Here is a 26,463-nt window from a genome sequence, read left to right as displayed (position 1 = left end):
CCCCTTTGCAACCCCTCTGAATATTTGCATTCCTTGGTCTCAGCAGTCTCAGCCCTGCTGGGCTTGCGGCATGTTAAGATATCGATGTGGAGCAAGGCTGCAGCAACTTCCGGTAGCTGGGGATAGCGGAGCGGTACCGACGCTGTACCAGGGCTCTATTGGGGTTTTCCACACATTATACTCTCCGATATGAGAGTATTTGCCACGCCTTAAGTATTAATTAGCAACACCTATACTATCTCTAGTGATAATGCTGCAGAATGGTGCTACATAAATCAAACCTATATAAACTGAACTCAAAAAGAAACTTTTATAATTTTTTACAACTTGTGAATCACAAGGTCATATCTTAAAATACTGTCAATCAAAATGAACCAAAATTACACACGTGATTACCTTAATACTCTACTCAAAACACATGTCAGTAACCAAGCAGTTGTTCAACTGACACAACAGCAAAATGCACTGTCATGGGATAGCTTCCTGGACTTCCTTCACTTTCACAGCCCAACATTTGGCACCCAGGACAAAAGTCTGTGAGAATGCACAGAAGATCCTTGCACAGATGATAAAACGGTGCTGCTTTCTGCTTTACATACACTTTTCATGAAACAGGGCTGGGCTGTGAATGTGGTCCAGGAAGCTGTCCCATGTCAGTGTATTTTGCTGTTGTGTCAGTTGGATAACTGCTTGGTTACTGACATGTGTTAAGAGTAGAGTATTGAAGTAAATCTGTGTGTAATTTTGGTTCAATTTGATGGACAGGATTTCAAGATATGACCTTGTGAAAAAGTATAAGTTTCTTTTTGAGCTCAGTTTTTAATAGTATAGCGCCTGTACAGAAATTGGCACATATGTAGCTCTTGATATGCTTAACAAATCTTCGATAAAGGGCAAAAACAGGGGTCACATTCAAAAACATTACTCATATTTTGTAGAAAACCACACCAAAATAGTTATAAGGATTCAGAAGAAGAATAGTTTGATCTATCTGTATCGTACGGTTATCAAGGTCATATTTTGATCTCCACAGGAGTCAAATATTTTAGAATGCTCCGATTTTAATCAAAATGGTATCAAATTCATGATCTTGTAAAAATAATTCAAATAATGGACAGTTTTATCACACTCAAGTGTTTCGTTACCAAGGTAATAGGGTAAAGTCCAAACTCCGCACTGATCTGTATTGACTGTGACCTATTTTTAGATATTACCTATGTAACGAAACATCCTAGATGGTGCAAGCTAATCTTTATTTGACTTGTATTTGCAGGAGGAACATTATTTGAGGCCTTTTTTTTGTGGTTAAAATAGCATTCTTTCATTCTTACCGATTTGACCCTTATGGAGGTCAAATATGAACTTGGACGAATTTGAATACAACCCATTTATCACTTTGATGACTTTTTACCGTCATCTTGGAAAGAAATTATTTATGACCCTTACTCCAAGCAGATTAAGAGCTACATCTGTACCATTTCTTGTCCTTTTCCGATAAAATACACAATAGATTCACCCTCCTGCAGCACTGTGATACATGTACCGACTTTAGTTGTCCAGTATGAAGGTTGTGTATTAGGTTTAACATTGCTGAAAAATTTAAAAGCACTTAAGGAGAGAGGGACACCCGAAATAATGTATGTACATTATTTATATGTAAATATATCACTTGTTTTCATGCCTGTTGGTTCGTGCCGTATTTATAATTATTTTAGTCGAAGATATAAGAACATAAAGATTCCGATACCTCTCCTCCGTAAATTCATCTTTATTTAAATTAGATGATCTAAACATTGTTAACCTCTTCTTTAGCAGGCGACAAAGAAGTGCATGAACATGATGTATCCGAATAGTAAAGCATCACCCTTTTATTATTTTATTAAATCTAAGACTACGTGTCCTTATTGAAGATAGCGAGCGTGTAGCGTGTAGCATAGCGAGCGTGTAGAAGATATCCTTATTATATCATTTTAGAAATCATGTGTCTAGCTTTGATTAAAATCCCTAAAACTTTGAAATTATGAATTTTGCGCATTTTTATAGATTAAGGAAGAACTAACTTTTATACACCAATCCGACTAGGCCATTACTACGGTGGCCCCGACGTAAACCTGTGGTGTTCCAAGATCGGGGGTTCCATAATTACTTGCTAGTGTGCTACAGATAATTGTGCACTCCAGTGATTTTCAATACACGGTCGATCATGAGTTGACTGAACAAATTAAATCTCAAGCACTGGTACATCTGGGGTTCCGTCAATAGAGGGCCAAATGCAGAAACGCTTCTCGGATTGGTGTATACTTGTAAAATTCTGATCATACCAGCAATTCCCAAATATCTAAATACAGTTTTGACATTTAATATGGAATATTTCTTCACGAAGTGCCAAGACTATTCTGAAATAGGACTGCATAAAATCCCAATTGCTCTGCGCACTGCCAAATCGCTTAATATCTTCAAGAAAAATTTAAAATCATATCTCTTTCCAAAATGAGTTTGTAATTGTTGCATTTATATTTGTTTGCTCTGTCATTATTTATTATGCTTGTTGATTTAATATTGTTTTGCTGTATCATCACACCCGCTGTGGTCTTTATGAAATGGCGGGTTATAAAAGCCTTGTTGTATGTATGTATGTATGTGTATTAGTATTGGCACTTCGTAAAGAAATATTCCATATTAAATGTCAAGTCTGTATATCATTATATTTACAGTTTTACAGTACACAACACCAATCATTCAAATACTTCCTTTATGCCCGCTCTTTTAACTCAGTGAGCTTTATGATATTGAGTATTGCCAAAATCAGCACAAAAGTTCATACAGGGGCAACACAGTTGAAAATGTCTGATATTATTAAATGATTTATCAAAAATTAAGTACATAAGTGACATTAAAATAGAATCAAGGCATTGAAAAGTGGTGGATTGGTCCAACTTTACAATTGCAACTATCACTCCCATGTCTTCCATGTGTCTCATAGGTTAAATGCAGTTGATAATATGTCTTATTTACATCCATCATTTCAAAATAAATCTCATAGATGAAGAGCTTTGTTTCAAAACCCCTGACATCCACTTCAGAAATTGCGAGAAAACATTAGTAAATCATCAAAAAAAAATCATTGATGTTAGGGGGTCTGCAACAAAAGCGGTTTTTCGCGGGATGCCTGGGTAGGATGAGCATCCTGCCAAAAATTGCTCTTGTTGCAAACCCCCTTATATCAGTGTTGTTGTTTTTTTGATGATTTTTTGACGTTTTCTCAAAATTGCTCAAGTTGATGTAAGGGGTTTTGAAACAAAGCTCTTCAAATATTTAATTTATATTAATTGCACCCATGGCATTGATAACATATTGAAAATCCTGCATAGCTCTCTCCGTATTCCTGATATCTGCAAAATTATATATTCATTTGCATAACAATTATATCAGGTTGAAATGTCCAAAACGCACTGCGCAAAGACAATTTAAACACGTATTTGAGAATACCGCCGACGAAGTGACCTCCCTGAAAAATGCATACTTATATATATATATATATATATAAGTACATTTGTTGGTCAATCCGGCTACTTAGTTTGGCAATATTCTCACGTCCGCAATCAAATTTCGGATTTATTACGCCGCGTTTAAACTCGTCCTAGGCGACCCATCGAAAATTAACATTGGGCATGGAAAATATGGAGATGAAAATGTAATCTAAAAAGGTTCGTCTTTCAAACATTTATGCAATATCAGTATGTTACTGGTACTTATTGTCTGCGTCTGCTTTCTATCAGAATGGAGTGATAAAATACACTACAGAAAGAACCACTGGTCTAATTCATGCACACGTAATGATGGAACCCACAGAAATGATGTAGGCGTGCATCTCTGGCGCGTGATGAATGCTCACCTTTGATCGCGTGCGTATCACACGCCAATGTCTTAAGGAAGCCGAATGGACAAATTTATAGGCAACTTATGGATTATTATTTGTCAGTATACGGAAAGACTGGTAAATTATATCTCCTGACTTATTCACTATTAGGCGAGGTAACTGGTAAGCCAGTCAGTGATGACGATGTATCAATAACGTCGGGGATTGTCGAAAGCTCTGGTGCAGCTGAGGGCGGCATTTCAATGAACTTAATCCGTCCGCCAATGCCTGTGTATATAGGGCTGAACTGCTCGATATACTTTGCGACAACATCCTGAGCGATTTCACCTGTGTAAGACATTAGCATAAGGATTACGTCATGTATTATATTACAGTAAATAACCGAAATGAAGGCTACTGAGAGAACTCGATCGCAAAAGTGAGGACAGTGTGAGCTCGGGACCTTGTGTAAGAGATATGTGACTAATGGCTAGCTTGGTCTACGTCATTGATCTTGGCCAACATTTGCATTCATTGCAGAATGACGTCATTCACTCTTACACTGCCTTTAGTAGGCAGACGACGACGCAAAAAAATGTCTCTTCTTCTCTTTTCTGACTACCCTTTAAAACAAAATGTATAGTATAGTTATATATACATTTAGAATTGTTTTTATAATTTTATTATCAATTTAACCATGATTTAACCCAGTAATTTTCACTCGTTGTGCATGATCATTGACAGCTGCATATCGGTGGTACACAAATCTGATCATCAGGTTTATTACGTGGATGGCAGCAGACAGATTGCAACTGTCCTCTGACCCTGACCGACCTGCACTGTTTGTCACGTAGACAGACCGTGACCTGGGTCGATGCGTACAAAGCAGGGGATGCGACTGTTACACAGGTCTTGTCCTCAGATTCGGTAGGCAATTTGTATAGAGTACCTGTCGAAATCACAGATAATTGACCTTTTCTTTTAATCCCATAAAGCCTTTCGGTAAAATGGAAAATAGACATTTACCTTGCATGTAATTCAAAGCATTTTCTTTGAGCACATCATACCCGTCTCCGCCACCTCCGATGAAAGATGGTACGATGATTCGATATAGCTTATCTTCTTCGAGTGGAAAATATTTTGGGACTCTACATTCAGTACAAAGCACCACGACCTTTGAAACTCTATCAACAAATGGCTCTCCGGTGAGGTCATAGGTTACTTTCATTCCTAATGAAAAGAAATAGATTATGAAGTTAAAAAGGAAAATGAATAAAGCTAGAATGAAAAAAAAATGGAAACAATGGCCATTACTATTCGACATATGGAGCGCAAGTACCCTCACAAAATATAATGCTCAAGAATTATCAGTATACACAACGCACTGAAGGGTCTATTGTTCTATTGTGTCCGATTTGAGCGCTGACATATTGAAAAATGTTGCCAATCAATATTCATGAAGTCGTGCGATCGACACCTACATCTGTTCAATTGGGCGACTTTATTGTTAGGTGCTTTTATTCGTACATTGGGCGTATCGAGCTGCATCGGTTGGCTTGCAAAATTCGGACAAGTTTGGTCCGCAATTATATTTAATATAGTATTATAGGCCTACAAGTATGATTTACTTTGCTTTATTGATTGATCGACTGAATGGCGGCTGACTGAATGATTGATTGATATGTTAATAGATCGATTGATTTATGCATATTTACCGTTAGGTATTCATTTAGCATTTTATTTCTTTATTTTGTACCATTTTGACCACTCTCCATTCATTTCTTTATTTATTGATAATTAATTTCTTAACCCAATTATTATCATAAATTGATCTGAACTTGGTATAAACGTGGTTTCTGAGCATTGTGAGAGGTCGTCGTGAGTGTGCGATGTTTTGTTTTTACAAAATAATCCGAGCATCCATTCATCACGGCACGTTAAATGTTCAGAGAAATCAAGTATATCATTAGGGCCTATTAGGCCTACTCGCTCGAAGAGTTGGTCATTACATTTGGCGGTGGGTTTGTCAGGGTGAGAATTTTGGGCGCTGCAATATGTTTGTATTGCAGGCGAACCTCTGTTTTGTGTGCATGCGACAACTCAAGCACACCCTTGGGTTTGATTAGAACAAAGAGTACCTCTCGCTCGTGTAGGCGCTTTCATGTGACTTTCGTTTCATCACTTATTGACAGTAGCCTGCCTATTATAGCGTTAATACGCTATCAGGTCAGTTACCGATTTACTGGCGGAAGCCCCTCGAACAAAAGGTACCTCTCGATGAAACTCAAATAGGCACAAAGGAACAATAGGCGTTACGTAATATATTTCCTCTCCTTTCTATAACCTCCTTGAGTATACATGTGACATAAGCTTTTACCTTTTTGAGCATTCTGTTGCTCCCTAATATAATAGGCGTTGAACTATAACCTCTGGGGTCAAGACTACTCGAATGTACATCTAAGTACATCAGCGTAAGTTATATAGAACAGGCACTGAGGCTACTGTAGTTTCTGAGCACAGATCCTGGTTCTGAGCTACATGTGTTTAAAGTTGAACACATATTCTACTTTCAATCATAAAGAGCTCGTGATAATAGATTATCATCGGCGGTGGTGGAAACTATTTAACATGTTGGACCCGAAGCATGTAGGAAGTTCTATTGGAAATCATTCTTCTTCCATCGAAATTAATCTAGTGTGTCCCAATAAAAAATGATGCTTTTCTTTTGTTAACAATTCTTGAATATACCTACATACATGTACTGGAACTACAAATTGAAAAGGAAAACACGTATCACAATCCACTTCCTACATATCATAGCAAAAATGCTACGTATACGCATGTCACGTACAGTTCATTCTAATCTTTATTCCACAAATCCATGACCAAAGTTACCGACCCTTAGATCTGAGACCTCCGTATTGTTAAATATTAATGGAATAGGGATACTACCACGTAAACTATGGACTAACCTGACATTTGAAGAAATGTGCCGGCAAAGTCTTCATATCTTGCGACGGCATGTTCCAACATTTCCTTGATATGACGTCCGTATAGATCCAATATATCAAATGTACTGGCAAATGGCAGGACTCGGTTAATATCACCAAGACGCACCTCGCCTATTACAAAAATTACATCAATAACTAATATCAGGTGGGTAACGCAATTATCTGTCTAAACGGATCGTATCTCATGCCACGGTTGTTTGATGTCAGTACTTTTGAAGTAAAGGTGAACGCTAATGGCGCTATTTACCTTAAATCTTGTTTGTATGTTTATAAGGTGTCGACACTTGTATAGTGACATTAAAACAACATAAAAAGAGTAACAAAGAGCAAGAAATAAAAAACAACCAAAAACAACAACATTTATCATGAAATGTAAGGAATAACTCATATTTAGAAATATTTTAACTCTTGATCTCAATACAAATAGATTTACCCCGTAATTTTCAGCTGTTGCTACTACAGCCTTCTTCAGTGGACTGGCCCGATCGAGCACACACTTGAAGTGTGACGTAATAATCGGATCATAGACATTCGGCAACTTGTAGCGCCCTCCGTCCTTGATCAGATCAAGAGTTAAAATCTTTCTATATAATGGATTACCAATACAGATGAACTTCCATGCTAATAACTCATATAAGTTGGCTAAATAATTTAAAAAATGAAGTTGCAAAAGCCCTTCTTCTAATGGCAAAGTGGTGGGACACGGCTCGTGTAACCATGAAATTATTATATTATAAACAAATGTTGACAGAAATAAAGCAAAACAAAAATTAAAGGTAAATATCGAAAAATTACCTCTTTCAATAGATCCTCTTATTGCGCCGCCATTTTGAACGCCAATGGATACATTATTCCAGACCTTGTCATCAAATGACGTCACGTAATTCCATACCATTGCGTCAGTAATCAAATTACCCAGGTTGCACTCGCCCTTCCGGCAAGCGTTGTCTCCTGGCACGTTACCAGCAAGTTTGACCAGTGTTCTACCCAATAGCCGGTTGACGGTGTTTTCTACTCCTTCAGCGTATTCCTTTATCTCCTCAAGTAATTCAGGATCTGAAAAGCAAGTATCGATATACTTAATTCTTTTAAATACAAATAGCATGACATCTGTCCAGAGATCCGAGGTTAAATTTAATGCTCGACACATAGATGTGGTCTATACCATGGATTTAGTAGAGATCTAATACAATATCAATGAAAAACTTAAGACATAGCTCGTCAACACACTTGTTCATACATTAACGTGCAAAGATGGTCAGCCAAAATATTAGCCTTATTACTCAAGTTGGTACATATATGACGATGATTTTTGAGATATCTACACGTTTAAACATCTTCCTGATTTAGCTAGAACGATGTATATCGATTATTTTTTGCTCATGATCAAAGGTGCTCTTCTACCCACGGACTATCCGGTGCAAACCTTAACATGGAAACAAACAATAAATACAAAATGGCGACTGTCAGGGGCGTAGCCAGAGCATCAGGGGCCCATGGACAAGGCGCAGTACGGTCCCTTTTAACGAGGGCGGGGTTTACCTTTTGGGGGCCCTGGGTCATGCCACAATTGCCGAGGATCTTGGAAGGCATATGTGCACTTATGTTAGTTAGTGGCCAAGTTTTGGTTTTACGTATAATATAGAGGGGAACTAACATATTTTGTTCTGATATTATTAAGACATTTGCGCGCAAAGCACGCGAATAAAATTCAATTTCAGATTATTTTAGCCCCAGATCAACATGAATTTTGCTATTTGAATGCGCGCGAAGTGCGGAAAAAAGTTTGCCCTATTTTGGCCAAAAACATGCTGTTATTGGGGTTAAAAGAAAGATTCATAAGGCACTTTTGGCCCCCCCAATGTTGGGGCCCCTGAACCCTCGAGGGGTCACGACATTCTCTCACACTTCTGGCTTCAATTGCGGCAAGCAAAAAAAACACCCCGTACACATAATATCAACCAACCTTGTTCGATATTCTTGTCCAGCCGAATAGGATTCCCATACCATTCTGTAATTTTACCATCTTCGTCAAACACAACGTTCAGCCGACCAATATACCTGGCATCAATGTATCCATGGATAATGAGAACTTCGCCGTCGGGGTCATCGTTTGGGGTCACAACCTTTGGGTACGGTTCCGAAACGTAAGCACCAATCTCGTCCTCTCTTATAAACGGGCATCCTATGGGAGATTAAATAGTATTATTTTATTGGTTACAACTGAACATAAAAATAAAGAATTTTCTTTGGGGTCATAACCTTTGGGCACGGTACCGAAACATAGGCGTCAATATCATTTTCTCTTATAAACGGTCATCCTATGGGTGGGGTGGATTAAATATAAAATTAAACATAAAATAAAGAATTTTCTTTGGCCGTAGTCTGATAATAGTACAGTTACATTTAACCTAAACTGTCTGTTGATCGTGTCGTCATGATACCCTCTCGCATAATGACAGACGAATCTGGATACCGGTGATCCGTACCAATAATGAATAGAAGTTCAGTGATCAAGTCCGTGTTTGTTATGGTGGCTACTTGTGCTTGGCGAATATTTACTCCATCGTTGACGAGCGATTGGTCTTTGACCAATTAGGTGACTCGCTCTTCCCAATGCAGCAAAATTGGCTACAAACCTCTGTGCGATGTACAGACGTTTAAGAATCTTGTATTCGATAGTGTGCGGAAATAAGTAATCAAAGTGTATCCATACCGTTATTTGGGTATTGAAAAAGAAGTGCACCACCAATCACAACTATATCGACACCACTGATGTTTTTGGCAATTTCTAGAGCTTCGTTACCATCAACAACTCTGCCGTAACTATGACCCAAAACGATGATTATATCTACGCCTTGCGACGTCAAAGAATCGACCTCCTTTTGCACTGAATCGATCACATCTTCAAAGTACGCGTCACCTATGAATATTAAAAAACAAGGAATGTTAGTGACATTGTTGTTCCTATTTACGATTTTCACATTTAATTGTTTTGTTTGTTTTTATCTGGGACGCGCAGTCTGTTACAAAGATAAATAAGAGAATTGATTTGTCTCCACAACCGATCGTCTATCCCGTGTGGTCCCGAAGACCACAAAAATAAAAAACTGCAAGTATCTCCTGTATTCAAAAATAAAAAATAAAAAAACAGAAACAAACCAACGAAACAAACAAAAACCGTGTAGCCCGTCTTATACGTTAATTTTGTTTCGAAGTAGTTGCTTTGACTGATTGTGAATAAACGATTACGTAACACATTCATTCCAAGTTAAAAAGAAAGAACATTCAAAACAATACACACTGGTATACACTCTGGTAGTTAATATGTAAATTAGCTTTATATTGTGTTTGGTGCTTTTTCTTCATCTTCAGCAACCTGTTTCCTACAAAACATTTAATTAGGTTTAAATGTTCAAATGTAAAAATAATGCACGCTTGCATACAGGACAATGCTCAATATTTATTCGTTAATATTTACTGCATAAAGAAATTCCAGCTGGCTAACAAAGAGAGTAAACTGTATGCAAGTACTTGCATGTACAGTTTGCTCTCTTGTGATTTATTTTAGGTCCTCTTTATTGAAACTCACCAACATTTGCTATAACATTAGTTCGTTGAACCGTGTAGCCGACAATGCCGACTGGTTTACCATCTATGTCCTTTATCACACTCTTGCTGAACAATCCTTGGAGGCTAGGTTCGTTGGTTACGTTAAGATTAGCACTGACAGCGTCAAAATCGATATCCTCTAGGAATGATGCTAGACCATCTGGTCCAAGTGCAAACTCAAGGTTACCGAACGTCTGTAAAATAAAGTCAATCATGTTGGTATGATACTTTCTGCCGCTTGTCGCTGAGCGGCGTGACGATTCATCATGCCGCTTGCACTTGTCTGCAAACGCAACGGCACGCCGCACAGTGTCGACACCATATATTACAAATATAAACTTAATACTCCGTTGGTGAGCGACGGGCGAGTGGTATTTCACCGAACGAAAGAAAAGGAGTTCTATCTGATTGGCTGGCAATCGATCGCTGGATCGCTTAGTGGTGAACTACAAACTCAAAATGGAGCGATGTATTCAATTCGATTGAAATCGATATTCTATTATTGACGCCGATAAAGAAAGTGCCATAGTATGCATTGTATGACTTGTGATTTAATTTTCTAATACAGGTGTTCCTTTATAGAATTGGAATTCTCAAACAGTTGAATATATCACAATTTTTATTTTGAAGATCAAAAGATTATAAAATGCAGTAAAATATATCCACAGCAAAATACCGGTGTATTTAATTCCCAGTTAGTGTATTAAAAATACCTGACTACAAATCAAATTTTCTTGTAATAGAAATATCATATGGGATACTGATCATGCGCAAATCGTACATGTGTGGCAGGCTCTGTGGAATGGTATGCTTAGCTTGAGTCGCTTGGCCTATCTCGAACAAAAGAGGATTCATCGTACTATCACGGCAATTTTTTACACGAAGATATAGAGATGATGACGCTGTGCGCCGCTGAGTGGCAGCGGCATGACTATGAAAGCCATTGTTGCCGGCGATGGTACCGCTTGGGCAAAGCGGTGGAGTGATCGATGTATCGGCTTGCCTCTGGTCAACGCTACCGTTTCTGGTGCAACTGCGCAGTGGAGCGAAATCATCTTCAGAGCAGCAAAGCGGCAGGAAAGTATGAAACCAATTTGTTCCTGTTCTCATACATACACGGCATACACACGCGCTACTGTGTCAGAATCAGTTCACTTCTGCAATGTCCGGGACGGATTAGGAGTCGCGACTATATAACCTGACTGACAACTGGATGATGACTATTTGTACATGGAGCCACAGCTTAATTAACAGATACCCCTAGTGGTCCAGTAACACTATGGACATGATTGGGAGAGCGGTCGGAAGTCGGAATTTAATCCATGGATGTAACCAATTTAGGGTTATACCGAAGACGTTATTTAAAAAAATCGTTATTTAGAAGATTCGATATTCTGAAGGGTCATTTCTCGTCATCCCCAATGTACGATTGCGTCGAAGGTATGTTATTCAGAAGGGTCAATACTCCGAAGGCTCATTACTACGAAAGTTTATTACTCCGAATTTCGGAATAACTACCCTTCGAAATAATGATCCGTACTGTAAATTCAAAGTAATGACCCTTTGGAGTAACGACCCTCTGGAATACTGGCCCTTCGTAATAACAAACCTTCGGTGTAATGAACCTTCTAAAAATTAAAAACTAGTTCAATGCTACAAAACATTTAAACATAATGCTATTTAAGACAATACTTGGCAAAATAACAGAATTTATAATAACATTAATTTGTCTAAATGTTCTTACAATATTGCAGGCAGGCCTATTTGTTTTCATATCGAACGTTAAGAACTGTTTCATGACCCGACATTTAAATGTTTTTGAAATGCTTTGTCGAAACCCAAATACGTTTATGTAACATAAAGAATTTCATCAGCTCAAGACCAGTCAAAACGAACGTTTTCTGGACGTTTAATCAACCATCGGTTGACTTCATCAGCAGTGCTGATGTTTTGAAGTGAAACGGCAACACTTTAAATTATATTGTTTCTTTGATACTGTTTGAGCGTATTCTAAGTTTATACTCCATCGCTGAGCGCCGAGCGATTGCTATTTGGCAAATGAGGTACCTCGCTCTTCCGCAACAAAAATCACTCCACCTCATTTGCTAAAAACCAATTGCTATCGCTCAGCGATGTAGTATAAATTGTGCTTTCAAGAACGTACCATTGCGTCATAACCCAGCCTGTTCATGAAGTAAGAAGTTGCCTCGCCTTTGTAGACATTAAACCATTCACCAACGAACTGATCCCCTCCATCTAACAACAGGACATTGATATCATCACGTTCATTTCGGACACCATTGATGACCGTCCCACGACGCGGTACTCCTCCAAGACATTCACCTAAACAAGTATATAAAAATACAATACATAAGGGATGGACAACCATTGATGACCGTCCCAAGACGCGGTACTCCTCCAAGACATTCACCTAAACAAACATATAATACATAAGAAACCAACAGTATCAAGTGGAACTTTTGTCACGCCATCTGAGCAAAGTAAACACATATATGACATTGGCAAAAGTACCAAAATCTGAATTCTGGCTGGTATTTTTACGATCGTTCTGATGAGCAAATCACTTTTTGCATTCAGGGCCGGATTTACCATAGGACCAGATGGGCCCGGTCCCAAAATTGCCCTGTGCAGTGTCCATCTTCCATTTTAGCCGAAAAACACCATGTTTAGGGCTAAAATAGGGTACAAAAATGGTAACGTTTTGCGCGCTTCGCGCGTAACTAGCCTGGTATATAGCAAAATCCAGCTTCAATTTGGGCTAAAATAGTCTAGAATTGTCCTGGTAAAATCTAAAAACTTGGCCAATTGAGTGCCCATACCTTCCTCACGGTGCGTTTGGGGACTCCAAATTTTAGCCTGGCCCAGGGGGCCCCAAAAAGATAAATCCGGCCCTTTTTTTCGTGACCATAAGAATAATATGGCGTGACCCACGGCATAATATAAATTGTATTATGCCGTGGGTCGCGCCATATTATTCTTGTGGTCACGAAGAAAAATCCGTTTCTAATCTAGTACCTCTCTGTTGGTACTCACCCCTTGCGTCTTCATCGTCTGTGCATTTATCCCCGTCCGTGTTAAATTGCTCAAAAGAAGACGTAACGTCACTAGTGTGGAGTATTGTTAGATGTAAGTCGTCATCCTGACCAACAGATAATGCCATGAGCGTCGTAAATATTAGCAAACTAATACAAGAATAAGCCATGTCTGAAAATGTCCAAGAAATACTACAAGAAGTCAACATGTTTGATTAACGGTAAAGATTCGCCTAATGCGCTATGGTCAGTGCACCCTTGACATATCACATAAGTGGAATGTATTTGATTTTGATTTTTTAAATAAATAAATAAATAAATAAATAAATAAATAAATAAATAAATAAATAAATAAATAAATAAATAAATAAATAAATAAATAAATAAATAAATAAATTAATTAATTAATTAATTAATTAATTAATTAATTAATTAATTAATTAATTAATTAATTAATTAATTAATTAATTATTTATTTATTTATTTATTTATTTATTTATTATTTATTTTTTATCAATATTAATTACGCAGGAAATACGCATTTTTATCCAAGTGGTTTTTGACCAATTCGATTACTCATGTTAAAGCCATGTTATAACATTTTCCATACAAAATAGATTAGCATTTCTTTTCCATAAAATGTTAGCTTTTACTGTCAGATATTACCCTTTTTAATTTTGAGCCGGACAACTGGGGAAAAGCAAAGAAAACTGAAATTAAATGCCAGCGCAGATGTCGCCAATGCATGTCCTTCGGTTTTGCTACTGCACGGGCTTTTGATGTGTGAGTACCATCCTGCACGCCGTGTACTGTGACTACCAAAAAACGTTGACAACGTAAAAGAAAGCAGCAAGTTTAAAAAGCCCCACCTCGGCTCACTTTTGAAACTTGATCCCATTTTGAATATCAACAGCAAATCGGTGTTTTTTTAGCATCATTGCCATTAACATGCCTACTTGTTATTCATTTAATTCAATCATTGATCATGAACTTAATAATTATTATAAAACAAAACATATATAGGATATTGGCCAAGAACAACATAATAACCTTTCTGATCGTTCCAGAATGCTAACAACTTGTAAGTAATATATCGCATCGGCACATTAAAGATTCATAACACTTCTGGAAATGTTTTAAGTTGATAATTATGACAAAGTTTAAATCAGTATCTTTTACAAATGGGACCAAGTTTCAAAAAGTGAGCCGAGGTGGGGCTTTTTAAACTTGCTGCTTTCTTTACGTTGTCAACGTTTTTTTGGTAGATTTCGTTTCTTTTTATGAATGAAGCCGAGTAGCTCCAAGCTTGAAAAGTCATCCGGTTACGAAGTACTCCATAAGGCGAATAAAGCGAAAAATAGAAGTTTGAATAATATTATCCTTGATTTATGACAATAAAAAATACGAGTATAATAGCTATACCTATAACTAAAATGTACGTGGTTCTTTGTAGCACTGGGGCAATCTAGTTGGATATCCAAATTTCGCCGTTTGTGGTTCTTTGTAGCCCTGCAGGCAATCTAGTTGGATATCTCTATTGAGCGGCGGTTGTTGGCGGTCTTTCGCGGTTCGTGGTATTCCTTTATTCTTCAAGCCCTGTCCTCTATCGGGGCTAATTTATTGTTTAAGCTTGTTGGAAATCCATATTTCGCGGTGTGTGGTTCTTTGTAGCCCTGCGGGGCAATATAGTTGGATATCTCTATTGAGGTGGTTGTTGGAGGTCTTTCGCGGTTCGTGGTTATAATTTTCCTTATCCTTCAAGCCTTGCTCTCTATTGAGGGCTAATTTATAGTTAAAACTTGTTGGACATCCATATTTCGCGGTGTGTGGTTCTTTATAGCCCTGCGGGGCAATCTAGTTGGATATTTCTATTGAGCGGCAGTTGTTGGCAGTTTTTCGCGGTTTGTTGTTTTAATTTGTAGGATATCCATATTTCAAGATTTGTGGTTCCTGAGTCCTGCAGGGGCAATCTAGCTAGATATCCAAATTTCGCGGTTTGTGGTTCTTTGTAGCCCTGCGGGGCAATCTAGTTGGATATCCCTATTGAGCGGCGGTTGTCGGTGGTCTTTTGAGATTTAATTTTCCCTTTAATTTCGGGCCGCCCTCTCCTCTACATCCTGAGGATGCTTTTCAATAATTTAAATTATACGGTGTCAACAATTACTATTACTTGGTATGATAACTTATCTTACCATGTTGACTTATATTGTTTGTTAAGGCAACTTTCACGGTTCGTGGTTATAATTTCCCTAATCCTTCAAGCTTTGCCCTCTATCGAGGGCTAATTTATAGTTAAAACTTGTTGGACATCCATATTTCGCGGTTTATGGTTCTTTATAGCCCTGCGGGGCAATCTAGTTGAAATATAGTTGAATATTTCTATTAAGCGGCAGTTGTTGGCGGTTTTTCGCGGTTTGTGGTTTTAATTTGCATGATATCCATATTTCAAGATTTGTGGTTCCTGAGTCCTGCGGGGCAATCTAGCTGGATATCGAAATTCCGCGGTTTGTGGTTCTTTGTAGCACTGCGGGGCAATCTAGTTGGATATCCCTATTGAGCGACGGTTGTCGGCGGTCTTTTGAGATTTAATTTTACCTTTAATTTCGGGCCGCCCCCTCCTCTACATCCCGAGGATGCTTTTCAATAATTTAAATTATACGGTGTCAAAAATTACTATTCCTTGGTATGATAATTTATCTTACCATGTTGACTTATATTGTTTGTTAAGTCAACTGGACGTGACAGAATATCTTGCTATGTAGACATTAATTTGTTGCTAAATTGACTTGGCATAATAATTTATTTCGGGAAGAAGACATCCATTTTTGGTATGTCGACTTAGCATGATAATTTATCTTGCCATATTGACTTGTTTGTTCAGTTGTCTTGGCGAGATATTTTATATCGTCATTTTGACATAATGCTGATAATAAGTCGACATGGCAAGATAATTATCTTGTCAAGTTGTGTCACATAGACGCTTCCGTACTATATATGCTTGATAAATGTTATTTGGATTTTTTTCCTGCTGGCCTTCCATACTAGCGGAACAATTTTCCACACCTACAGAGTGTTTGTAATCAACCTACCGGGACGGTATGACAATTGTCATGTTCTACGATAGCTGAAGATGACAGAAGCCTTGTTCACACAGTCGGACTTAAACCACTTAATACCGGACTTAAATTACGTCGGTAATAGTATCGGGTATAAGTGGCAGTGTGAATGAGCGTCGGATATAACTATATCCGACGTAATGTGGTTTAAATCCGACAATTTAAATCCGAAGATGACCAGGGTTAAGAGCTGTTAAGACCGATCGAAACGTTACGATCGGTAATAGTAATTACGTGTGAACACTGAACAGCGCTTTTGGGCTGTCGGATATAACTGTGACCTTTCACCTTTCTGCGTGATTCAGCGTGAAGAACACTTCCGGGTTAAATTAAATCACTCGCGCAACTGATTTGAAGCAGAGTATAAATAGTGTGACCAGTGAGAGATAAAACAAAATCATCATGGATGCAGGTGCGAATATCAAACGCAATAGAGGAATGAACTGGCAAGAGAAGGAGACATTAGCTCTGCTGACCATTTCCGGTTAGTTATGACCGGTAATAGCTCGGATATAAACACGTCGGACATAGAGCTATTGCCGACTCGTCGTGTTCACACAGTCGGACTATTACCGGACTTAAATTACGTCGGTAATAGTATCGGATATAAGTGGCAGTGTGAATGAACGTAGGATATAAAAAAAAATTACTATATCCGACGTAATGTGCTTTAAATCCGACAATTTAAGGCTGAAGATGACCAGAGTTAAGAGCTGTTAAGACCGATCGAAACGTTACGTCCGGTAATAGTAATTACGTGTGGACACGCAGCACTATTGGGCTGTCGGATATAATTGTGAGTAGGCCTATATCACTCGCGGAAAATTTTAAGCAGAGTAATTTATGGCTGCAGCTGCAAATATTAATATAAACTAGCGGGATGCAGGCCTTGCCGTTTAGATTTTAAAGGCGAGTGGTTAATCACTCGCTAGCATGATTGTAGGCGAGTGGTCGAATTTTCACAAATATCACTTATTTAGGAAATAATCAAGTAGAGTTTCTGTCTTGACACGGTATTTATGTACATTTACGTTGAAATGCGCGCGAAGCGCGCTAACATTTTTCACTTTCTACGCTTGGAGGGAGTACAGCATCGATTAAATACTGAAATGGCTGAGTCAGTGGCTGATTTTGGGAGATTCGCAGCGAGTGATATTTAGTGTCTATGGCGAGTGGAAAATCGCTCACTAAAAATCGAGTTTGGGCGAGCGGCGGCGAGCGAGAGCGATCGCTCGCCTCAAACGGCAAGGCCTGGGGATGCGATTATTTTTTCGGACATCACCGTTAGATGAGTAAATGGGAGCGTTCACTATAACAGGAAGAATTACTGAACAGGTAGAATCATTGAAAATGAACATTAAAATCTGTTCTTTCTTACATTTCCCGTTTAGCTTCTTTTTTTATTTGCTGCTTGTGATTTCCCGTTTCCATAGAGGGGTCAATTGGAATGACAAGGAAACATTGGCTATACTCAAAATTTGGAGAGACACGGAAAGTATTTCTGGGATAAAAAAAGCTTTGGGAGGAGATAGCCACGCTATTACATGACAAGGGGGGGGGGGTCCTGATACGGTCGGGGAGCAGATACCTGTAGTGATAAAGGTACTGAAAACTCTCCATCGCTCCCTCCATGATCGGGTGAAAAATTCAGGCGCAGGAGCAATTGACCATCCTTATTGGGATAACCTACACGAGTTTCGGGGGGGTAGCAAATGTTAACCCCAGAGGGTTCAGTGGGGGGGCAGTATGGCCCTGGATGTAGATGGAGATGAAATGTATTAAGCCATAAGCATGATAACAGAAAGGCATGCAATTGCATTTTATTAGATGATTAGGGGGTCCCAAATATATACGGAAAGAAAAATAGGGGGTGTCATAAAATATTTTTGATGACCAAAATGTAGGGAGTCACAACACAGCATGACTACAGATAGTGTGTTTATTTTATTCAAAACTAGCGGGATACCCGCGCTTCGCGCGGGTCCCCGCTAGATGAGTAATGGGAGCGATCACTAAAACAGGAGGAATTACTGAAAAGGTAGAATCATTGAAAGGTAAATTTTATTTTTCTAAACCTGTCCCTTCTTGCATTTCCATTTTCTTTTCAGTTTCTTCTGCACGGGCCTAGGTTGTTTCCATTAAAACAAAATGCTATTTAGCTTGTTATTTTCCGTGTCCATGTTATTTATCTATCTAGGCCTAACCCCATTCCCATTATTTTCTAAATCTATCCTTTCCCTTTATAGCTTCATTTTTATTAGCTGCTTAGCTTGTGATTTCCCGTTTCCTTAAGTTGTTATTTATTTTTCTTATTTTTCCTGATTAGTTTCTAATTTTAACTTCTTTTTCCCTTAATTTTCCTGATTAGTTTCTTTCTTTCTTTTCCTCTTTAGTTTGCTCCCGTTTCATTTAGTTACTGCAACCATAACCCGTATAATAGGCCTACCCGTACCTTTTTTTTCTTCTTCTTTTTTTTTTTTTTTTTGTTTTATTAATTTAGCTCCTTTCTTTCTCTTCAGTTTCTTTTGCATAGGTCTATTTTGTTCCCATGCTGCTTAGCTTGTGATTTCCGTTTCCACGTTATTCATTTATTGAGCCCCGTTCCCACCCATGCATTATTTTAAAAATCTACCATTTCTCCTTTTAGTTTTGGCTTTTTTCTACATTTTATTCCCATTTGTCATATTTCCTGCTTAGTTTCTGATTTCCCGTTTGAATTTTATTTATTTATTTATTTATTTATTTATTTATTTATTTATTTATTTATTTATTTATTTATTTAAGTAACGGTTGCCTTGCCAGAGGTCTATACTTTGAATTTGTTTCTATAGCTCACCTGTAATGGGTTTGAGCACTCTAAATTCCAAAGTTAGTCACTTGTAAAGTAAACTTGTTATATTTATTTATTTATTTATTTATTTATTTATTTATTTATTTATTTATTTATTTATTTATTTATTTATTTATTTATTTATTTATTTATTTATTTATTTATTTTTTTTTATTTATTCATTCATTCATTCATTCTTTCATTTTTAGCTTCCTTCCTTCCTCTCGTATCCTCACGATTTTTTATCATCTTGGCGGGTAATCTCTTAACCGAATCCAGTACCATGCATATAATCCACAACCCGACCCATCCATAGGCCTACCTTTTCAGTTTTGTCTTCCTTTCTTTTCTTTTCAATTTCTCTGGCACGGAAAGTTGGTCTGTGCATATTATTTCTCAGTACGCCGACGTAGGCCTACTAACGCCAACTCGCTGCTGACAGTTAGTTACGGTACGCGCTACCACTGAGTTTTGACAACAAAAAATCCCGGGAAAAAACCCGGTTTTAACCATATTTTCACTGATTTTGAGGCCAATTAATTCTTGGTCTTGACCGTTTTGAACCAAATAAAGTGCAATGCTTTCCCCGTATATTCTCCCGTATGAATTTGGCTGTAAAACTAAACGAAGATTCATAGGCCTAGAATAAATAATAAAATTCACGCGACGTAGCCTTAATCTCTTGGCTGCCAACTTCGGTGCAGTGGCGGAAAATGGGGTGCGTAGCTCTGCGTAGGGGCGAAAAGCTCGTAAGATCATTCTTAAAGTACGCGATGTTGCATAAGGGGTATAATCCTCTTCCACGGTAAACCAAACAGCTTCCGTGGTAAACCTTATAGCGCCATCACTTGATGAAAGTACGTTATTAGTAGGCGTGAGTTAAAAACTATCTGGGCTAGAACCATTGCGACTGTAGGGGTGAGCTTGCCTACAGGTAAAAAAAATAGTTTAGGGCGACGGGGAGGGTGGATTAGACACTTAAAAGTGAACACCTAAATAACATATTTTTACTCCCATGGCCACCAAACACAATTTTAAAGTCAGATCTCGAATGCTATATCATAACCCTCTCCTGTATTATTGTGTAGTTTTAATAGGCCTATTAATTATAATATTTAAATGCTATTTTATTATTTTGTTATTAATTGAAAATCTAAAATAGTATTAAATCGTATATGATGCCTTAAATTAAAGTTTAAAACCGTTCTTCCAATATTAAAAACTATTATTAAAAAATCCCTAACATCTCAGACAACACCCCCCTCCCCACACACCCCCCCCCCCACCCCCCTACACACCCCTACACCAACAACCACATGCCAAGTCTTGGCGCAAGTCTACCTTGTACATCGTGCACCATCCAGCATTGCCTAGCTAAAATACACTACCCTATTACGAGCAATGGAATAGCCCGTCAATCATGCACAGTGGTTGCTCCTGGAAGGAAGATTATACCCGATATGACGCGGTTGCTCATGGAAGACAAAAAGGATTATACCCCTTTTCCGATGTTGTGCATTTAGATAGCCTGAATCATTTCTTGGCCACCTCGCAGTTGGCAGAAAACAGGGCAATATTGCTCTGCGTATGGTTTTGTAATGGAAATATTATTACGCGGTTCACGTTGTCCTTATTACCCACAATGCCACTGCATGCGATTTTGCATAGCAACACGACAGTTTTTATGTTATTCTCTTAGTTACCATCAATTTTGCAAAATGAACCTCAGATGGTTTAATGGCAATATATACCCGATCAATGTACGAATAAATCAGAGCTGAAAGTGAAATCATCTCTGAGTCTATTCGCGCACAAGATTTAGCGACTTCCTTTTATTTATATAGAAGACTGATGCCTGTTTTTTTGCGGGGGGGGTGTAAACGGTGGGGGGGGGGGGTCATAAAATATTTGCTGCCGAAATAGGGGAGGTCGCAATTTTATTGAAGCTGACTTTTGTAAATTTGGGACCCCCCACCAAGAAAAAAATAGCATGATGATGGGAGTCAGTGTAATTTTTTTTATTTTTGTCATTTTTTCAAAGATGTCCACCATAGTAGGGCCCACATGTATAAAATGCCATATAGAGCTAAGTCTACTGTAAAATGGGACTACTTTGTCAAACTAAAATAATAATAATAATAATAATAATAATAATAATAATAATAATAATAATAATAATAATAATAATAATAATAATAATAATAATAGAACCTAGGCCTACATAAATACAAAATTGGTCTTACTTTTGGAACTTTTGAATTTGCATTTTTCTTACATGACATACCTACCGCATTGTCTGTAATTTGTTCTAAAGAGGGGCGTTTATTGAAAGTGAATTTTCAGTGAAAACATTTAAAATCGGGTTAAATTTTCTGATGATGCTCATGTAGAAAGAAGAGATTTATAACGGACATAACACGTCGGGCATACGCTGGCGAAGTTACGTCATTTATCGGATTAATTACCATAGCAATAGGTGAAAACAATTTTGAACATTTCGCGCTGTACTACAAGCAGGTTGCACTCATCACCTGTATGTTTGCAATCATAGATTGAATACAATACCGATCTTTTCAAAGATACTAATCTTACAGGTGCAACTAATCAGCATGATTCACCTATTGCTATGGTAGTTAATCCGATTATTACGTAACTTCGCCACCGTATAGCGCTATTGCCGACAAATGTGGACGCACTAAGGGATTAGCGGAAATATTTAATTCGATCGGACATGAGCCTAGATAAAATATTACCGGTAATAAGTGCATGTGTGAACACAGCTAGAGAGTCAGGTCTCTTAATCGATTCAACAACCATTCATACATATCACAATCATCATTGTCCTATTATCATGCGAATTTGCCCGTGGTAGGACAAAATACATTTAAATGAGAATAACAATGAGTAACGTCGTATTGCATACCCTATAATACCTGATCTGGTTTCTTGTGTTATTCAGATTTCTTTTGATCCTTGATGGTGTTGTATCACATTATGCTGTGTTTTTAAATAGGAAAAAAAAAAAAAAAACAATTTCCATGAGAATCAAACAACTTGCTTTAATAAAAAATTAATATCACAATAGCACTGGATGTTTAAAATTATGTTATCCTTGATTAATGAAAATAAATTGTTTAATAAAACATTGAAAAAAAAATCAGTTGGTCACCGGGTTTCGAACTCGGGATAGCGTATCTGGAGTCAAGCGCACTAACCATTAGGCCACGGACCTCTGCTGTAAAATACTGTGTCGAAATACAGCATTTATATAAATGGATGCGTCGTCCGATAAGAACAAAAGAATTGTGAAAAACTTGATGTTTTGGCGAATGGGGCTCAGAATTTGTATGTAGGGTATCCAGGAAACTGCTAGGGTATATTTGGAAGTGAATCTGAAAAAGTAGTGTGAATGTGATAACCAGGTAGACCTGTAGCAGTGTCCAAAAATTCTGGATCAGTATGATTTGCAACTAATTTTCGCTATGAAATACCGCGTGAAATGGAAGCAAAAATATTTGTTTATTACGAACAATGATTGACTGTAGGATTGGTGGCCCTTTTGGAATTAATGAGTTGTCACGATATTACACCTGGGACTGTAAATAACATTTAGCATGGTTTTAGATACATTTTGTACCCAGCGAAAAATAACATCGAACAATAGAAGTCAAGTGTTTTAATGTTACGTGTAAATATAGTCTCGTGGGAGCATCTGTTATTAGTCTTCTTTATCAGTCTTTTTTTTTTAAAACTTGCTGGTCACGGCTACCGCGTGACTCTAATGTGAACATCGTGTACGCGTTCGACTAATATTTCCATCGTAATAAAACTACGGTTCATGCGTTTTATTCAAAATCGCGAATTTTGACAAAACTACAGCACCTAGAGTCTTGATTTTTTCAGGGTCAGGGCATGTTAGTTTAATAAAGTACATATTAGTATGGCTTTAAGGATAACGTGGCATGTATGGGTATGTCCATGATATACCATGGGCATACCATGAATTTACTTAATATTTACCTCAAGAAATCTCGGATCTAGCATAGGCACACAGAAAATCCCCGGGCCCCCCCCCCCCCTCATTAACAAGTTTTAAACAATCAAGAATCGTGATGACTGCACTATTAGAGGCAGCCATTCCATATTTAAATACCGTAACACAATTTAATAGTCATAGGTCTACCTGTAAGGATTATACCATCGCACGTATTTCTCAAATAAACAAATTAACTAATTGGATCATTGCAAAACTATAAAGGAAATTATTCCGGTTTCTTCTTATTAATCCAGTACCCATGGAAACCTTGACCAAATAATGTATAGCTAAATAAATCATTCTTAGCCAACAAGTAACATTATATATCCCAGTGAATTTCCTAATTGCCTTTGGAAATTGTTAACATCATTGCAAAACTATAAAGGAAATTATTCCGGTTTCTTCTTATTAATCCAGTACCCATGGAAACCTTGACCAGATAATTTATAGCTAAATAAATCATTCTTAGCCAACAATTGCCTTTGGAAATTGTTAACAATAGTAATTTCCCTTGTTAAATAACTCCGATAGTCTCGAGAATCATACATACTAAATTACACACCCCCCCCCAAAAAACAAAAACAAAAAAAACAAAAAAAACAACAACAACAACAACAAAAAAAAAAAAAAAAAAAAAAACAAAAACAACAACAACAAACACTCCGCCAAGGATCGCAATCATTGCACAGGCCCTTAATAAGCGGCTCCTATCTTACTCAACAGTTGTACAAGCCGCGCCGATCCCTTTGAATATTATTTTTCATGCATGGTAAAAGATATAAAATTAATAACAAGTAACTAGGCCTATACAACTAAGTTGTCAATGAAAACTGTGACCTTCATTGTCTATTTAGAGGCTGCATGGATTTGGTTTCTTCATAATCACGTATTATGCTTGATTTATTTTAGTCCTTTTCACACGGTCGGACTTACTTATAACCGGTAATAAGTCACTATTACCGGTTATAAGTCGCTTATTACCGGTATTAACTCACTTGTTCGACGTGTTTCACACAAGGTAAATTTGCTACAACAATTAAAAGTACATTTAGTAGCATTTGATTAAGCAGTTGCTCCTTGGGGCCTTGCCCGAGTCAAATATACAAGACTGGCTAAAAGCGGGCTAAAAAGCCTATAAGCATAGTGACATATGCAAATTAAAACAAGTGACAAAATATAAGATAAAACAAAGCATCTTGCAAGTTCGTAATTTGATCTTGAGATCATTTTAGTTAATATTACACAATTTATACCAGCTTCTAGTAACTTTTAATATAATTTCTAGCTATCTACTGAAGATAGCACACATGTGATTGTTCGTTGTGAGAGGTGCAATTGCTCTCATGTCGTCTGCAAGGTTATTTAATTTAATGGTGTTCGTTTTCTGGAGTTTTTGAGCATAAATTTAAACATATTGCAAGATCTTGAGATCATTTTAATTATTATTTCACAATTTAAACCAGCTTCTAGTAGCTTCTGAAATAATTTCTAGCCAGCTACTGAAGATAGCACAATGTTTGTTCATTTTGATTGTGTGGAAACATAAAGCACAGGTGGCCAACCCAGGCCTGTACTCAAATGTATTGTTATGGGCTAAATGAAGTATGACAAATTTAACTCGTGTTGGAATATTGGGTTTGGATTTCAGCTTCTGGTTGCCCCGCTGATTGCTTAAAATGAGATTTAAAAAAATACCAAAATCTAGGGGGGAAGGTATATGGTCAACGGAAGGCTAAAAGATTTGACATACAACCCGTCATTTGGGTTTGACGTTATCTCCAAGACACAAGTTCATATTACTATAATATTGAGTAAATTTACACCAATTTACACTCATTTCCATTGTAGCCTATATGTTTCTCAATTTCACCATAATATATTAGACGACCACAGACTGATAACATGTTTACTATAAATTTTTCCAGAAGTCTACGAATTCGAAGATCGAGTTCTCGAGTAAGATATAGGCTATACAAATGAAGACATAACTACAAATCATGATTCATGTAAGTTGTCTGCTGCATGCGTACATTCAACCATACACTGTCTATAATAGGAAGACATACTTTGCACAGTTAGTCTTAGATATGGTAAAGAAATAATAATGTTAAATTACCTTGATAAGATTCCAACACGGAAAAAAGGTGGTACCGTTCTAATCAATGTAACCACTGCACACACAATAATACATGTACATTTGCAGTGTCAGTGCTGCATGATCACAGGGTGGATTGAAAGAACCTTGGGAGAGAACCAAAACAAAGAACGGTCACAGAGGCGTAAAATAATGATTGTACAGGGTGTACAAAAATTTATACAATCTAGAAAATATTATTAGGCAAATGTGTTACCTATTGATTGTATTGAATATTAATTGGTTGCCAAAGTAATTTCCTTAGGTACTACATAATTATTGTTTCAATAAAATCGGTGGTCTTCAAGCGCAGATATAGCCAATGAATTGCGCAAAATAGTCCTAAAACAGCTTGGGCCCTTTTCGTTTAGTGAACAAAAGTTATTGAATTGAGTTGAATCATGAACCATCTTGTCGGTGCTCTTAGAAAGAGGAGAACGGAAGGCATACAAATCCTTTGTTTTTTCTTCTGAGATCTTTGACGATAAGCCTGAGAGTTTATTTTACGCGGTACAATCTTGATGTGCGAAATTGGCAAAAAGAGATCCAACTAAGTTAAATCGGACATAGCGTTTGAACCTGAGCTAAGAAAGACACCAAGTAATATTTTTTTCTGTTAACCAAGTTGTTATTGATTCTATTGCATATCATACTTACGCCATGCCATATCCCTTTTTTTCTGAAAAGCAAAACTGCAAATTGATAATCATGAAGGTCGATTTTACACAATACAAAAGTGGCCCAACTCGTTTTCTGGAAGATTCAGTTAATCGAGCATTGCGTTTAAGCTCGAACTAGTAAAGAAACCATGT

The 26,463-nt window shown here is 37.4% G+C and overlaps 1 protein-coding gene across 2 annotated transcripts; it reads right to left on the bottom strand.

Annotated features, from left to right (window-relative positions):
• Positions 1 to 2,837: 2,837 nt before the first annotated feature.
• LOC140145804 (snake venom 5'-nucleotidase-like) lies at positions 2,838 to 25,753 on the bottom strand. 2 transcript variants are annotated; one of them, XM_072167481.1, is made up of 10 exons: positions 25,634 to 25,753; positions 13,537 to 13,707; positions 12,647 to 12,825; positions 10,463 to 10,676; positions 9,587 to 9,793; positions 8,837 to 9,055; positions 7,666 to 7,926; positions 6,832 to 6,981; positions 4,886 to 5,089; positions 2,838 to 4,207 (listed from the first exon to the last, which is right to left on the bottom strand). In XM_072167481.1, the coding sequence occupies exons 2-10, from the start codon at positions 13,703 to 13,705 to the stop codon at positions 4,017 to 4,019; spliced, it is 1,794 nt and encodes a 597-aa protein (XP_072023582.1). In that variant the 5' UTR covers positions 13,706 to 13,707; positions 25,634 to 25,753; the 3' UTR covers positions 2,838 to 4,016. The 2 variants fall into 2 exon arrangements, with proteins under 2 accessions (XP_072023582.1, XP_072023583.1); XM_072167482.1 differs by lacking the exon at positions 25,634 to 25,753 and having other exon boundaries at positions 13,537 to 13,727.
• Positions 25,754 to 26,463: the final 710 nt, after the last annotated feature.

The sequence above is a fragment of the Amphiura filiformis genome, chromosome 2, assembly GCF_039555335.1.
Source record: "Amphiura filiformis chromosome 2, Afil_fr2py, whole genome shotgun sequence".
NCBI lineage: Eukaryota > Metazoa > Echinodermata > Ophiuroidea > Amphilepidida > Amphiuridae > Amphiura > Amphiura filiformis.
Note: the sequence above shows the minus strand (reverse complement) of the source record. Positions and strands in the feature narration are given on the sequence as shown.